Consider the following 13,897-nt stretch of genomic DNA (forward strand, 5'->3'; position numbering starts at 1 on the left):
GGGTGGTGCAGCGGCAGAAGAGCATTGGAAGGGAGAAGGGGGCCAGCCCTGGGACCCTGAGGGAACACACACCAGTGGGCAGTAGGCAGAGATTTATTTCCACAGTCCCTGCCTCCACAGGCCTGTCAGTCCGGGGGAGGGTGGTAGAAGGCAGCAGGATCCAGAAGTTGAGGTCTGCACCCTCAGCCCACTCCCACAATGGGAAGACCACCAGACAAGGTGTCCCGGCCTCGCTGCCCAGGCCCCACGCCCGCGGCACACCCAGCTCTAAACCTGGCCGGGGGAGCGGTGGCCGGGGGTGTGGGTCAGGCCAGCTGTTTCCCCTCCAGCTCTTCTTCGTCGTCGTCGGCCCCTGCCGTGGCCGGGATACCATCGTCGTCCCACTGCGCTTCAGGCTCTGGGTCCGGAGGACACAGAGGTGCCTCCATGGCCTCGGGGTGCTTGCGTTTGGCGTGGCGCCGGAGCGTGTTGGTCTCCATGAAGCGCAGCCGGCACACCGGGCACTGGTAGGGGCGCTCGCCGGAGTGGACGCGGTGGTGGTGGGCCAGCTCGCCCGCCTCTCGAAAGCGGCGGGGGCAGAGCGGGCAGCGGAAGGGCCGCAGGCCCGCATGGATGTTGCAGTGCCGCCGCAGGTGGCTGGACCGCTTGAAGGTCTTGCCGCAATCCTTGCACTCGTGCGGCTTCAGCTCTGAGTGTGAGATGCTGTGACGCTCCAGGTCGGAGAGGTAGGGGAAGGCCCGAAGGCACACCGGGCAGAAGTGCGGCGCCTTCTTAGGGCCGGGGCCGGAGCTCTCGGGCCCGCCGGCCACTGACCCTTCGGAGACCGTGTAGGGCACACCCTGATCATCGATCAGCAGGAGGTCACTGCTATCGCCGCTGCCCACCGGGGCGCTCACCCCCTGTGCCAGGGGGGGCTCCTGCTCTGACTTAGCAGGGCGACCCCGCTTGCGCGGGAGGGAGGCCTTGAGCGTCCGGTGGGAGGAGGTGGCCCCCCCAAGACTTCGGCCTCGGCGGCCCCGGGGAACAGGAGGCGGTAAGGCCAGAGGTTTCTCTTCTTCCTCAGGCAAAGGCGAAGGCCACGGGTCTGGGCTGGGGGTGTCCATTGAGCAGTGGGGGACTTGGGTCTGGGCACTGGAGCCGGGCTAAGAGAAGAGAGGGGCAGCCGTCAATGCAGGGTGGTCTGGACTAGCCCTAGTACCCCAGACAACTTCCTGGGTTCCAGTCCGGCGACCAGGGCATGGCTGACATCCGCTTGGACGCGCAATTAAAGCCAAGCTAGTGGGTAAAATAGCAGGATAATTCTGTACCAGTCGCTAAACACCTGAGCCCCACAGCCATCTCCCAGACCTCCCTGACTCCTAGACATTCAGGGTCAACCAGCAAAAATAAAGAAAACTCCTCCTGGGGGGACAGAGTCCAACTGAGGGTGCAGGCCAGTATTTGAGCCTCAGAACAGAGAGAAGAGCCAGCGAGGCCTCAGAAATGTTTTCTCTCTCTTCCTGACGAGGTGAGAGAAGGGGGGCGGGGTGTCAGGACTGGAAGAAAAAAGAAAGGGACTTGTCTGTTCCTGAGTTGTGGATGAGGATGTATGTCAGAGCTGTTAAGAGCCTGGGCTCTGGAGCCAGAGGTTTGATCAGAGCTCTGGAGCTCAGATTCCTGAGCTTGTCACTCTCTGTGTGGTGGCCTTGGGCAAGGCGCTCACCTCTTTGAGCCCCAGCTAAGCCTTTCCAAAACAGGGTATTTCCACCTACTTGCACAGACGTGCCATGAGGATAATATACGTAAAGTGTTCAGTACGCAGGGGGCTTCCCTGGTGGCTCAGACAGTAAAGAATCAGCCTGCAATGCAGAGGAACCGAGCTCCATCCCTGGGTAAGGAAGATCTCCTGGAGAAGGGAATGGCAACCCACTCCAGTATTCTTGCCTGTAGAATCCCATGGACCCAGGAGCCTGACGGGCTACAGTCCATGGGGTCACAAGAGTAGGACACGACTGAGCGACTAACACTTTCATACACAGAGGTCCTTAGGAGATATTAGCTCTTATCATGGCTTGTAACTAAGCTTTACACCAACCCTCTGAATAAAGGTGTATCACCTCCTTTTTGCAAATTTGGAAAACGAAGGCACAAGTTGCAACTCCCTCCACTGGTAAGCGGCCGGGTCAGGACTTGTTCTCAGAGACCCCGGTGTCTCAGGGAGTAATAAGAAATGGGCCCAAGGGACCTCATGAGGTCCCTTAGCCCTGCGTTTGAATCCAGCTCTGCTAACTAGCAAGCGGCCTTGCCTCTCCGAGCAAGTTCCCACCTCTGTAAAATGGACATAGCAGGGTTGCCGGTTGTAATAAGCACCAAACGATCTACCATCAGCAACACCACCAGGCCCTGGGACCAGGGAACTAGAGTGTACTAAAGTGCAGGGCGAGAGACACAGGTGCACCCCATTAGAGCAGGCACCCAGAGTGAGACCCACAGAAGGGCAGCCACTTCTCCGTGACCACACGGCTCCCTCTGTTGCGGGTGCCTAGGCCAGAACCCGGGTCTCTGGAACAGGGCCTAGACCCTCGCCCTCCTCCACCCGGGGCGCAGGCGCGCGCTCGGCCGGCGGCCCCGACCGCGCGGGGCGGGCCCTGCGGGGGCGGCGGCCAATGAGCGGCGCCGAGCCGCGGACGGCTAGGCCGAGCCAGGAAGGGGGTCTGCGCGCGCGCGCGACCAGGCGGGCCGGCTCGGCGGGGCGCGAGGTCGGCGCGCGCGCCTCGGCGGTCGCGCGAGCCGGAGCAGGTGGGGGGCGCGCTCCAGGCGCGCACGGCCCCGGGTCTCCCCTCGCCCGCTCCCGTCCCCCCACCCGGGCCCCCCGCCTCTCGGGTACCTCATTTGCATGCCGCCTGGACTCGCGAGTGTGCGCGCGCGGGGGCGCGAGGCCGGCGTGCGGGAGGGGCGGGGGAGAGGGGGACCCTGCCTCCCGGCGGCGCGCGCGCGGCCCCGCCCCTCGGAGTGGACGCCCCGCCCCCGGCGCCCCCGCCCGGCCAGGCTCAGCCCGCGGGGAACAAAGGGCACGCGCTGGGTCCTAAGGGCCGTTCACGTCCCCATCGGCAGGCCGCTCCTGAGCACCCGCCGCTCTCGCTGGCCCCTAGCGGTAAAAAATTACCGTACCAACACATCCTACATAAACAGAAATATCATTCTCCCACAAAGGACCCAGCCGGGTGACCCAATAAAAGAAAGGTACCAAAAGGAGGAGAAGCGGGAAAATGGCGGCGGGTTCCCGTAGTTAACATGGCGCCCGACGGGCTTCAAAGCCCACTGGAAGAGTAAAGCACAAGATGGAGCCCGCTCTTTCCTTCTGTCTCTGTCGCAGGCGGCGAACTTCAATGTCTGTTTTTTCCTGATGCAACTCGACGTCCTACCCAGGAGAAGCCTGAGGCTGCGACGAGGGAATCAAATCTGCCCTCATCTTTGTTAACACCCACCAGCGTCGACAACGCCGGGATGAGGCCGCGCGCTCGTAGCTTGTTGCCCATAGTCTGTATGGTGCCGAGGGAAACCCTAAGTCCCGCCCCTTCCCCATGCCCTCACCCAAGATGGCGCCGCCCTGGCTTCTCTACCCTCCAGCAGCTGGGAAAGGGACGGGAAAGAAGGAGAAGGGAGGGCGGCGGGGAGGAGGGAAGCCAAGAAGGCGGGAGGAAGGGGGAGTGCGGGGGAGAAGGGAGCCGAGGCGGAAGTCGAGGGGCCCCCCGGGTGGAAGTGACGCTACCCCCGCTGCCCAAAATGTCGGCGCCCAGAGGGAGGTGTAAGTAATTAAAGAGGAAAGCCGACTGACTTTCCCGGCCTCCCGGGGCCGCCTCAGGGCTCCAGAAACCCCGCTCCGAGCGAGCAAGGTGGACTCGCCAGGCCGCGGGCCTAGCCAGACCTGCCCCCGCCTCGGGCTCCCGGGCCCGCACCTCAGGGACAGGGGGGAGGGGCACAAAAGGCCGGCTCTCGGGGCCTGGGTCCCCGAGCAGACTGGGGAGGGGGGCCAGCCCCGCGGGCGACTGGGTGGGGAGGAGGCGGGACTTAGCGGCGCCGGGGCGGAGTGATGGCTACGAGGAGGCTGAGTGGGCGTGGTTTGGGGAGTGGGCGGGACTGTGGTCGAGGTGGGAGGAGCTTGGGCAAGGGGCGAGGTTTGACGAAGGGGCGTGGCTCCGGGAGACTGGTAGGCGGGCCCTAGGTTGAAGGGTCCCCACTGAGCCTGAGTGGGGAAAAGGGTTCAGTGTGGAGGTGGGAGGAGCTAGGAGAAGGGGTGGAGTTTGTCGAGGGATGAAGCTTTCAGAAAGTGATGGGCATAGTGGAGGGGGGTGGGGTTTAAGCGTGTAATTTGGGGGCTTCTTTAGTGGAAATAGCAAGTCTTTATAACTGCAGGTGAAATGACTTAGAGAAGATGGGGAGAGTGTCAGAGAGGAACGGCTGAGGTGGCAAGAGAGGGAGAGTGATGGGGCCTTGGAAAGAAAGGGGTATACATAAAGCCTGAGCTTAAGGAAAAAGCGGAATTTAGGAGGTGAATCTTGGAGAAGAGATGGGGACTTCAAGAGGAAGCTCGGAGGAATGTAGCAGACAGCAATTAATCAAAACAGCTTAGCTGTTGAATCTTTGCTGTGCGGTCAGTAAGCACTTGGCGCGTGTGGCCACAATTTTGCTTAGTCCTCACCACCTCCTGAGGTAGGTCCTCCTAGTATCCTATTTTGTGGATGGAAATAGAATCGGTTGGTTTTTTCGAGGATAGTCATGGTCACCCTGGAAGGTTGATTCATATGCCCTTAACCCAAAATCTTTGTTCTCTCACTGGCTAAGAATGTCAGCCTTCCTCCGAAGATGACTTTCATCTTCAAAGAAGAGAGGGGGTGGCTTTCAGAAATACAACAGCCTTCGGGAACAAGGAGACTTTGGAAGGAGTAGGTGGGGCCTGAGTGCGAGTGGGCGGGGCTTAACCACAGTGGGTGGGGCTTGGAGCAGGGTGGGAGTCCAGCTTAGAAGTGATTGGGAAGACAGGCAGATGAGTGGGGGGCGGGGGTCCAAGGAGAGTGGGAGGGGTTTTAAGAGCAGTGGGTGTGGCCTTTGACAGATGGGCGTGGTTTAGGAGTTAGTCCCCTGGGTTTCTAGGGACAAGTGGCTGGTCTCTGAGTCCAAGGAGCCTAATTGGGGAGGCTGATGGGGAGGTGACTCCCTCACCCCGCTCCATGTCTCCCTGCTCCAGAGAGAGCCCCCACCCGCCACTGCCCTTGCACCGCGCCGCCATGGATGACGTGCCGCTGCCAGCTCCCCCGCTCCCCGCCCGGGCCCCGGCCCCGGGCCCAGCTCCGCCCGCTGCTGCCCCCCGCGTCCCGTTTCACTGCAGTGAGTGTGGCAAGAGCTTTCGCTACCGCTCGGATCTGCGGCGCCACTTCGCTCGGCACACTGCGCTCAAACCCCACGCGTGTCCGCGCTGCGGCAAGGGCTTCAAGCACAGCTTCAACCTGGCCAACCACCTGCGCTCGCACACCGGCGAGCGACCCTACCGCTGCTCCGCCTGCCCCAAGGGGTTCCGAGACTCCACCGGCCTGCTGCATCACCAGGTGAGTCCTGCAGGCCGGCCCTAGGCTGGCCTCGCTGTGCTGGACTTGCCCTCAGAGTCCCGGAGACCCACTGTGGGCAGTAGCAGACAGCTGGCCCCTGAGAATTTCTCTCTCCCTCCCTCCCCATCAAAGCATCCTGACCAGTGAAACCATGAGGTGTTTCTCTTTGAGTCACCACCCAACCCAGGAACTAAAATATTCACAGTAAATCTGCCCCTCCCCTGTCCTGTGCTTCTGCTCATATGCCAGCATCTGCAACTTTGTGTTCATCTTCCCGTACCGTTTTTCAGATAGATTTACCATATATGTACTTAATTCCTTTACTCAGCAATTATCTATCAACTGATTTCCCAGTTCCCAACCCCGGGGCTACCAGGATGAAATCAATAAAGTCCGTGCCTTCGGAGAACTTACATTCCATTGAAAGTGGCCCATAGCCAGGTAGACAATCAGCAAATTCACAGGCGAGGGTGATCTAGAAAGGAAGAGATTTGGGGAAGGAAGTTAAAACAGCAACAGCACTAATAACCATCTGCTGTGAAGGAGAAAAGGGGGAAAGCTCTGGGCTACTAGACAAGGTAGGAAAGTCAGGGCAAGGTGATGGTGCAGCTGAGACCTGAAGGAAAAGCAGGAATTCGCCGTGCGAACAGCATATCAGGAAAAGGGAACAGCCAGTCCTGAGGCTGGAGGGACCAAAAGAATGCGGACAATGGCTGGACGCAGAGAATGAGAGGGTCGCAGCTAGATCCTGGCCCGGTGGACCTGGCCGGAGGCTTCCCCCGCGTCCCTTCGGGAGGCCAAGACTCTGTCCCCGGGGCCAGACTCTCAGCCCTGCCGGGCTCTCCCTCCTGCCCTTGCAGGTCGTCCACACTGGTGAGAAGCCCTACTGCTGCCTCGTCTGTGAGCTCCGCTTCTCCTCGCGCTCCAGCCTGGGCCGCCACCTCAAGCGCCAGCATCGTGGGGCGCTCCCGTCCTCGCTGCAGCCCGGCGCAGGCCTGCCCGCCCTGAGCGCGCCCTGCTCGGTCTGCTGCAACGTGGGGCCCTGCTCGGTGTGCGGGGGCTCAGGGGCGGGCGGGGGCGGCGCCGGCGGCGAGGGTCCAGAGGGGGCAGGCGCCGGCGCGGGGGGCTGGGGGCTGGCTGAGGCCGCGGCGGCTGCAGCGGCGGCCTCCCTGCCCCCGTTCGCTTGTGGCGCGTGCGCGCGGCGCTTCGACCAGGGCCGTGAGCTGGCGGCCCACTGGGCGGCGCACACCGACGTGAAGCCCTTCAAGTGCCCGCGCTGCGAGCGCGACTTCAACGCGCCCGCGCTGCTGGAGCGGCACAAGCTGACCCACGACCTGCAGGGCCCTGGCGCGCCCCCGGCTCAGGCCTGGGCCCCCGGGGCCGCCGGCGAGGGCGGCGAGGCTCAGCCAGCCTGGGACGGCGGGCTGCTCCTGGGCCGCGCCGGGGGCGGCGTGCCTGAGCTGGGGGTGCTGCTCCCCGAGGGCGGCGGCGAGGCGCCCGCGGAGCCGTCGGAAGACACGCTGTACCAGTGCGACTGCGGGACCTTCTTCGCGTCGGCGGCGGCGCTGGCCAGCCACCTGGAGGCGCACTCGGGCCCCGCGGCCTACGGCTGCGGCCACTGCGGGGCACTATACGCGGCGCTGGCGGCCCTGGAGGAGCACCGGCGCGCCAGCCACGGCGAGGGCGCGGGCGCGGGCGCAGGCGCGGGCGGCGCAGAGGCGGTGGCAGCGCCTGCCCGCGAGGGGGAGTCTCCGTCCGGGGAGCCCGCGTCTGCCTCAGGCCGCGGCAAGAAGATCTTCGGCTGCTCCGAGTGCGAGAAGCTGTTCCGCTCGCCGCGCGACCTGGAGCGGCACGTGCTGGTGCACACGGGCGAGAAGCCGTTCCCGTGCCTGGAGTGCGGCAAGTTCTTCCGTCACGAGTGCTACCTCAAGCGCCACCGGCTGCTGCACGGCGCCGAGCGGCCCTTCCCCTGCCACGTCTGCGGCAAGGGCTTCATCACGCTCAGCAACCTCTCCAGACACCTGAAGCTGCACCGGGGCATGGACTGAAGCTGCCAGGCCTGCGCCCCGCTGTCCGACCTCCCCTCCCCGGCGGGCTGGACTCAGGGCCCGGCCCCGGGGACCTAGGGACCACGAGGGAGGCCCCCCACTGGCCCTCCAGAGCCAGGCACGAGCCCTGGGAAGAGAGGACCCTGGCTGGAGGACAGGGGACCACCCAGCACCTGCACGGGCCCCTGAGCTGGTGGGCCGCAAGACTAACCTCAAAGGTCTGGGATCTATGGAGAGACTCCTAACCTCGAGGCCCCTGGAACACGTGCTGACCACCCCCAAGTCAATCGGCCTCTAAGATGTGGGGACCTGGGGATGACAAAGGGGTCTCCACAAGTCCTTCTCCTCTTGAGGGCCCTAATAATAAAAGATGGGCACCCCCTTCCCCACCCCAGGGAAGACTGCCCCTCTTCCTAAGAGCCATCATTCCAACCACCTAGATCTGGAGAATGGGGGCAACCATGTCCCCGGATTTCCCTGGATCCCCCCCAAATGCTACCCACCAGGAGTCACTGGTGCCCCCAGATAACAGATATAGCCGGAATCTGCCTCCTCCCCTGTCACTTATACCCTGTGTGGAAAGAGGACCAGGGTAGTTGCCCGGTCTCACTCCCCTACTGCGGAATGGATGGACCCTAATGATCTTCCTCGCCCCTCAAAACTTAGAATAGGCTGGTTCAGAATCCGACACCCCCCGCCCCCGTAGGATGGACTGATCCGGATGCACGTAGACTCCACCCACTGCCCACTGGAATGGGCTGGTGCGGGTTGTGGCCTGCGCCCCACCTCCTCAGAGTGAATACGGCAGACATTCCTCCCCTCCCTCCAGCGTGGGGGCCGGTCCACGTCATTCCCCTCTCTGTGAGCTCAAGAGTGGGGCGTGGGGTTCACCGGGGTATCCCTCGCTCTGCTGTAGCACCTGTCTTTCCATCTCTTGTCAGTTTGTCTCTGTGTTCTTCCCAGCGCCAAGGGGAAGGGGGATTTGGCTGGGGGGATGTCCCCTGTGAGCCTTGACCTCGCCCCCTCGCCCCACTCCCTAGCTTCTCCTGGACCCCAATAAACGCTGTCCTTTCAGCCACTCCCGTCTCATGTCCTGATCCTTGGTTTTTAGGGACGTGGGGGCTTCTCCCTCCCTGAATTAGGGCAGGGAGACAGACAAAGACAGAGCTTTCCTTTCGCCGGAGACATTCGAGTCCTCCACTCCCTCACAGAGACTGCCTGCCACCTCGTGGCATGTGAGAATCTTAATTTTCCCGATCAGGGATCGAACCCGTGTCCCCTACACTGGGCGCGTGGAGGCTTAACCACTGGACACTGCCAGTCCCAGTGTATGACCCTTTTAATGTCAGGGATGGTTTAGATCTCATCCGGGTGGAACCCTGCCTCTGAAAAGCAAAACCCATCCCCAACGGATGGACATGGCCCCTGGGACCAGACACACGCTTTAGAAACCCTCAATCCCACAGCACACGCCCCCTAAACACCTAAAGGCCCCGCCCCTTAGGTGCTGTCTCCCAGGCAACCAAATATGTCCCTTAGAGTCCTTACCCTAGATTAGGATCCGCCCATCTGAGAGTGAGCAGACTTTCCACACTGTCTTCTACACACTAAATTTTATTCCTATACTGAGTGCCAGGCACTGTAATTCCCCCTGGGGATCCAGCAGCGAACAAAATTACTCCCTAAGAAAACAAATGGCTGGGCTGTGTCACCGTAGGTGGAGTGGTCTGGTGTGGGGAGCAGGGGTGTTTCTCTGCAGAGGTGACACCTGATCTGAGACCAGAAGGGTGGGGAGGGGCCGGCCAAGTGGACAGCTAGGTAAGCACAGGAGGGGAGGGGGTGGTGAGAGGAGGTGGAGAGGTGAGCAGGAGTCAGGGCACGCAGACCCTTGGCTGACATAGGCATCTGACTGTGCTCCGTGGACACAGATAAGCACGACTGTAAGTGTGAAGGGATGTGACTGATGCTGCACTTTCCAAGGGTCCCTCTGGCTGCTGAGTGGAGAAGGGGGCTGAGGAAATGCAGAGCAGGCTACTGCAGTCCACCAGGAGAGAGACGTGCAGGCTTGGAGCCGAGCGGTGGACAGAGCTGGGGGGGCCCCGAGATGAATCCTGGAGGTGGGATGTGGGAGGGTGTGTTGTGTGTGTGCGTGTGTTTAATGGAAAGGGAGGAATCCGGGCGGGGGCTGGTTTCATGGTGGGGCCAAAAATGTAGAGAAAGCAAGTTTAGGTAGTGGCTAGGGGGTCACGAGTGCCATCTTGAGCTTCTTAAATTTGAGATGCTTGGGAGGTGGTGGTGTTCAGTCGCTAAGTCATGTCTGACCTCACGAACTGCAGCACGCCAGGCTTCCCTGTCCTCCACTATCTCCCAGAGTCTGCTCGGACTCCTGTCCATTGAGTCAGTGATGCCATCCAACCATCTCATCCTCTTGACCCCTTCTCCTGCCCTCAATGGCAAGCTTTAATAAGGCTCTGCTATTGATAGGCATGAACCCTAGAGAAACCTTGAACTCAGAACCACTGAAATACTCATTGATATGATCTGAGTGTGTTCCACAAAATTCTTATGTTGAAATCTTAGTACCCAATGAATGTGATGGTATTTGGAGGTGGGGGCTTTTGGACGGTGCTTAAGTCATGAGGGTGGAGCCCCCACGAATGGGATTCATGCCTCATAAAGGGCTTCTTTGTAACTGAAGGGACTCCAGAGAGACTGTAGCCCCTTCCACCCCATGAGGACACAGCGAGAAGGCACAGCAGTGAACAAGGACCCTCAGCAGAAGGCAAATGCTGGCACCTTGACCTTGGACTTTCAGGTTCCAGAACTGTGAGCAATAAACTTCTGTTGTTTATAAGCCACCCAGTCTGTGGTATTTTGTTATACCAGCCTGAATGGACTAAGACATTCATCACCAATACAGTGAATAAATAAAAGGTGGTATATTTATCCAGGCTTCCCTCGTGACCCGGATGGCGAGGAATCCTCCTGCAATGCAGGAGACCGGGGTTCAATCCCTGGGTTGGGAAGATCCCCTGGAAAAGGAAATGGCAACCCACTCCAGTGTTCTTGCCTGGAGAATCCCCATAGACAGAGGAGCCTGGTGGACTACATGGGTCCACATAGTTGCAAAAGGGTTGGACGTGACTTATCGACTGAACAACAACAACAACAACAGATATTATGCTATGAAATACTATAGGGACTTCCTTGAAGGTCCAGTTGTTAAGAATCTGCCTTGCAATGCAGGGGACACAGGTTCCATCCCCAGTGGGGGAACTAAGATCCCACATGTCTTGAGCACCTAAGCCCACATGCCACAAGGAACCTGCCCTAACAAAGACCCAACCCAGCCAGATAAATCCATAAACACTATACAGGAAGATAATGCATGAGTACAGAGACACACAGTTTCACAAGGGAAAGTTACAAAGAAGCCAGGCCTAAGAAACCAGATAGGTAGAGTCCCTTTTCGTATCTACCACATGGAAGCAGCAAAACTGAACTGTAATGTTGTTTAGGACGCCCTGTTGGTATGAGCCATCTAGAGGAAAACTTTTATTTTCCCCTGTAAAACTCACAACAGTGTGGATAGATGGGTTAAGCTCGGGGTGGGACATAGTGGAACCTTCTATGGGGCTCTGGGGCGGCTGCCAACATTCCTTTTCTTAATCTGATGATTATTTTATAATTCTTTGTTAAATTGTGCGTTTTTATCATGCGCTTTACACCGATACGTCTTATACTTCACACAGAAAAAAACATTTAAAGGAAGGAAATAAGTTTGAGAGCAAACAAGTGGGAGTTTGTCATTCAAGAAAGACGTTTTGCCTGGAGATCCACACGTGCCCACTTGGAAAGGTGGCAGGTCGGCCCCTGGGAATGCTCAACCTCTCCTCTCTACCCCCACTATTCAGCAAGGGGAAGCAGACTCACCCATTTGAGGTAATATATATATATATACACATATTCCTCCGAGTTGGAAAAACAAGACCCACCTCCTTAGGTACAGGTACCGCCCCCAGGGACAAGACCTGCCCACTTGGAGACCCGCTCGGCCTGCAGAGCCGAGGGCCTGGAAACGTGCCAGGGTTGTCATGGAGACGCCCGCCTGGCAGTAGGGTGATGAATAGGGACCTCCCTCCCACCTCACCTGCACACCAATCCTTTCTCTTCTGAGACGGTAGCGAAAGGAATTCACCCCCTTTCCCGAATGCTCCCCAGTGCCAGGGGTGGCCTGGACCTGGTCCCCTACTCGCGACACGGAGACCCCATTTTATCGATGTGCTCATTGAGGCTCAGAGGCTGAAAGGGTGGGTTTTACCCTGGGGGCGATCTCAGCTATTCGGAGCATCACTTACTAGCCAGACGCCGGCGACTCCCACGCCTCTGTGGGCGGCGCTGACTCCCGCGCGCAGACCCGCTCACCTGCGCTCCGCATCTCCCCGCTCCCCATGGTAGTCTTCCCTTCCGGGGCGCCCCAACTGCAAAACCGCGTCCTTCTCACCTCGCGTCCCTCTTTGTGTGCGCGCTATCAGTCGTGTCCCACTCTTTGCGACCCCCTGGACTGTAGCCCGCCAGGTTCCTGGATCAAAGGATTTTCCAGGTAAGAGTACTGAAGTGCGTTGCTATGCCCTCCTCCAGGGGATCTTCCCCACCCAGGGATCGAACTTGCGTCTCTGAACGTCTCCTGCATTGGCAAGTGGGTTGTTTACCACTAGCGCCGCCTGGGAAGCCCCTCGGCCCTCTTTATTCACCTACAAATATTGCTCGACGTGCGACGCTCACTAGCGTAAAGCAGGTAAACAAACAGGTGAAGAAACCCCCGCCCTCGGGCGTTTATATTCCAGTGAAAGGGGAAATAGGCAATCAGTGGGCAACTGATACACAGACTAATATTTGTAATACGTACAATGTTGAAAATTAGGGCCAAGAAAGGACTAGATGGTGACAGGAGAGCTCTTAATTTTTATTTATTTATTTGAACGCGCTGCGCCGCTTGTGGGAGGGATCACAGTTCCCCCATGAGGGATCAAACCGATGCCTCTGCCATGGAGGCGCAAAGTCCTAACCACTGGGCTGCCAGGGAATTCCCAAAAGGGCTACCTGAGCTAAGGTGGACGGGACAGATGTCTCTGAGGAGATCTGTAAGAAACGAGGGAAGTAAGGAAAACATGATGGTAACCCAGGAGAGGGCTTCCCAGGTGTAAAGAATCCGCCTGCAGTGCAGGAGAAGCGGGTTCGATCCCTGGGTTGGGAAGATCCCCTGGAGAAGGAAATGGCAACCCACTGCAGTATTCTTGCCTGGAGAATCCCATGGACAGAGGAGCGTGGCGGGCTACAGTCCATGGGGTCACAGAGTCGGACACGACGACCTAGGAGAAGAGCATTCCAGGCAGAAAAGTGCGCGTGCAAAGGCCCTGAGAGTGAACGAGCCAAGAGCGCGGTGAGGATGGAGCAGAGGGAGAAAGGCTGGAACCCGTTAACGGAGGCTCCAGGGTTCAGGTAGGTAGGGCGGGGAGCGGGGGTGTAGGTGAGGTAGGTGAGGAGGAAGAGGTGAGAGCCCCGGGACCATGTTCAGCGCGGGAGCAAAAGTGATTGCGGTTTCCGAGTGCTGGAGGCAGGACTCCAGGGAGGGGCGGGGCCGCGATGCAGGGAAGCCAATGAGGAGGCGGCGGCGGCGGGAGTAGCACCCAGAAGGGCAGCGCTGGGCCAATCAGCACCAGGCCCGCCCCCAGGCCGGGGACACAGCCCCCTGCCCGGGACCCCGCCCCCTACCCCTGCCCGAGCCGGCCCCGCCCCCTGCCCGGCGACACCGCCCCCAGCCCGAGCCGGTCCCGCCCCCTGCCGGAGCCGGCCCAGCCCCCGGCCCCCGGACCTCGCCCCCAGCCCGAGCCGGTCCCGCCCCCTGTCCGGGAACCCCGCCCCCAATCCGAGCCGGCCCAGTCCAGGCCTCCTCACTCACCTGGACCTGGGCCCCGCCCCTCCCTGCTCCTCTCCTCCATCTCCCCTGCATCCGGCCGGGCCTCCGCGCGGGTCCCACAGGAATTTCTCTAAAACACTAATCGGATCATGTGACTCTCCAGTTTAAAACCTTTTCAATAGCTCCTCAGTACACTCGTAATGCGTCCGGCCTTCAGCCTGGACTGGGAGGCCGGACGTCCTTGCTCGTGCGGCTCTCGCCATGCCCCCATCCAAGGCCCCACGTGTCCCCTCAAGGCACGGATTCCCACGGCCGCCGCCTGCACATATGGACAGCACGCTGAT

General features: G+C 60.0%; 2 protein-coding genes across 8 annotated transcripts; one reads left to right on the plus strand and one right to left on the minus strand.

The window, feature by feature from the left end:
- Positions 1–75: 75 nt before the first annotated feature.
- Positions 76–3,654, minus strand: ZNF524 (zinc finger protein 524). Of its 3 annotated transcripts, none has more exons than XM_061389255.1 (2): positions 3,574–3,654; positions 76–1,142 (listed from the first exon to the last, which is right to left on the minus strand). In XM_061389255.1, the coding sequence occupies exon 2, from the start codon at positions 1,101–1,103 to the stop codon at positions 306–308; it is 798 nt and encodes a 265-aa protein (XP_061245239.1). In that variant the 5' UTR covers positions 1,104–1,142; positions 3,574–3,654; the 3' UTR covers positions 76–305. The 3 variants fall into 3 exon arrangements, with proteins under 3 accessions (XP_061245239.1, XP_061245238.1, XP_061245237.1); XM_061389254.1 differs by lacking the exon at positions 3,574–3,654 and adding an exon at positions 3,227–3,316; XM_061389253.1 differs by lacking the exon at positions 3,574–3,654 and adding an exon at positions 2,867–2,976.
- Positions 3,564–8,711, plus strand: FIZ1 (FLT3 interacting zinc finger 1). 5 transcript variants are annotated; one of them, XM_061389243.1, is made up of 4 exons: positions 3,700–3,787; positions 4,825–4,925; positions 5,228–5,585; positions 6,446–8,711. In XM_061389243.1, the coding sequence occupies exons 2-4, from the start codon at positions 4,846–4,848 to the stop codon at positions 7,631–7,633; spliced, it is 1,626 nt and encodes a 541-aa protein (XP_061245227.1). In that variant the 5' UTR covers positions 3,700–3,787; positions 4,825–4,845; the 3' UTR covers positions 7,634–8,711. The 5 variants fall into 5 exon arrangements, with proteins under 5 accessions (XP_061245225.1, XP_061245227.1, XP_061245226.1 ...); XM_061389242.1 differs by lacking the exon at positions 3,700–3,787 and adding an exon at positions 4,602–4,692; XM_061389241.1 differs by lacking the exon at positions 4,825–4,925 and having other exon boundaries at positions 3,564–3,787.
- Positions 8,712–13,897: the final 5,186 nt, after the last annotated feature.

This window comes from Bos javanicus, chromosome 18, assembly GCF_032452875.1.
Source record: "Bos javanicus breed banteng chromosome 18, ARS-OSU_banteng_1.0, whole genome shotgun sequence".
Taxonomy (NCBI): Eukaryota; Metazoa; Chordata; class Mammalia; order Artiodactyla; family Bovidae; genus Bos; species Bos javanicus.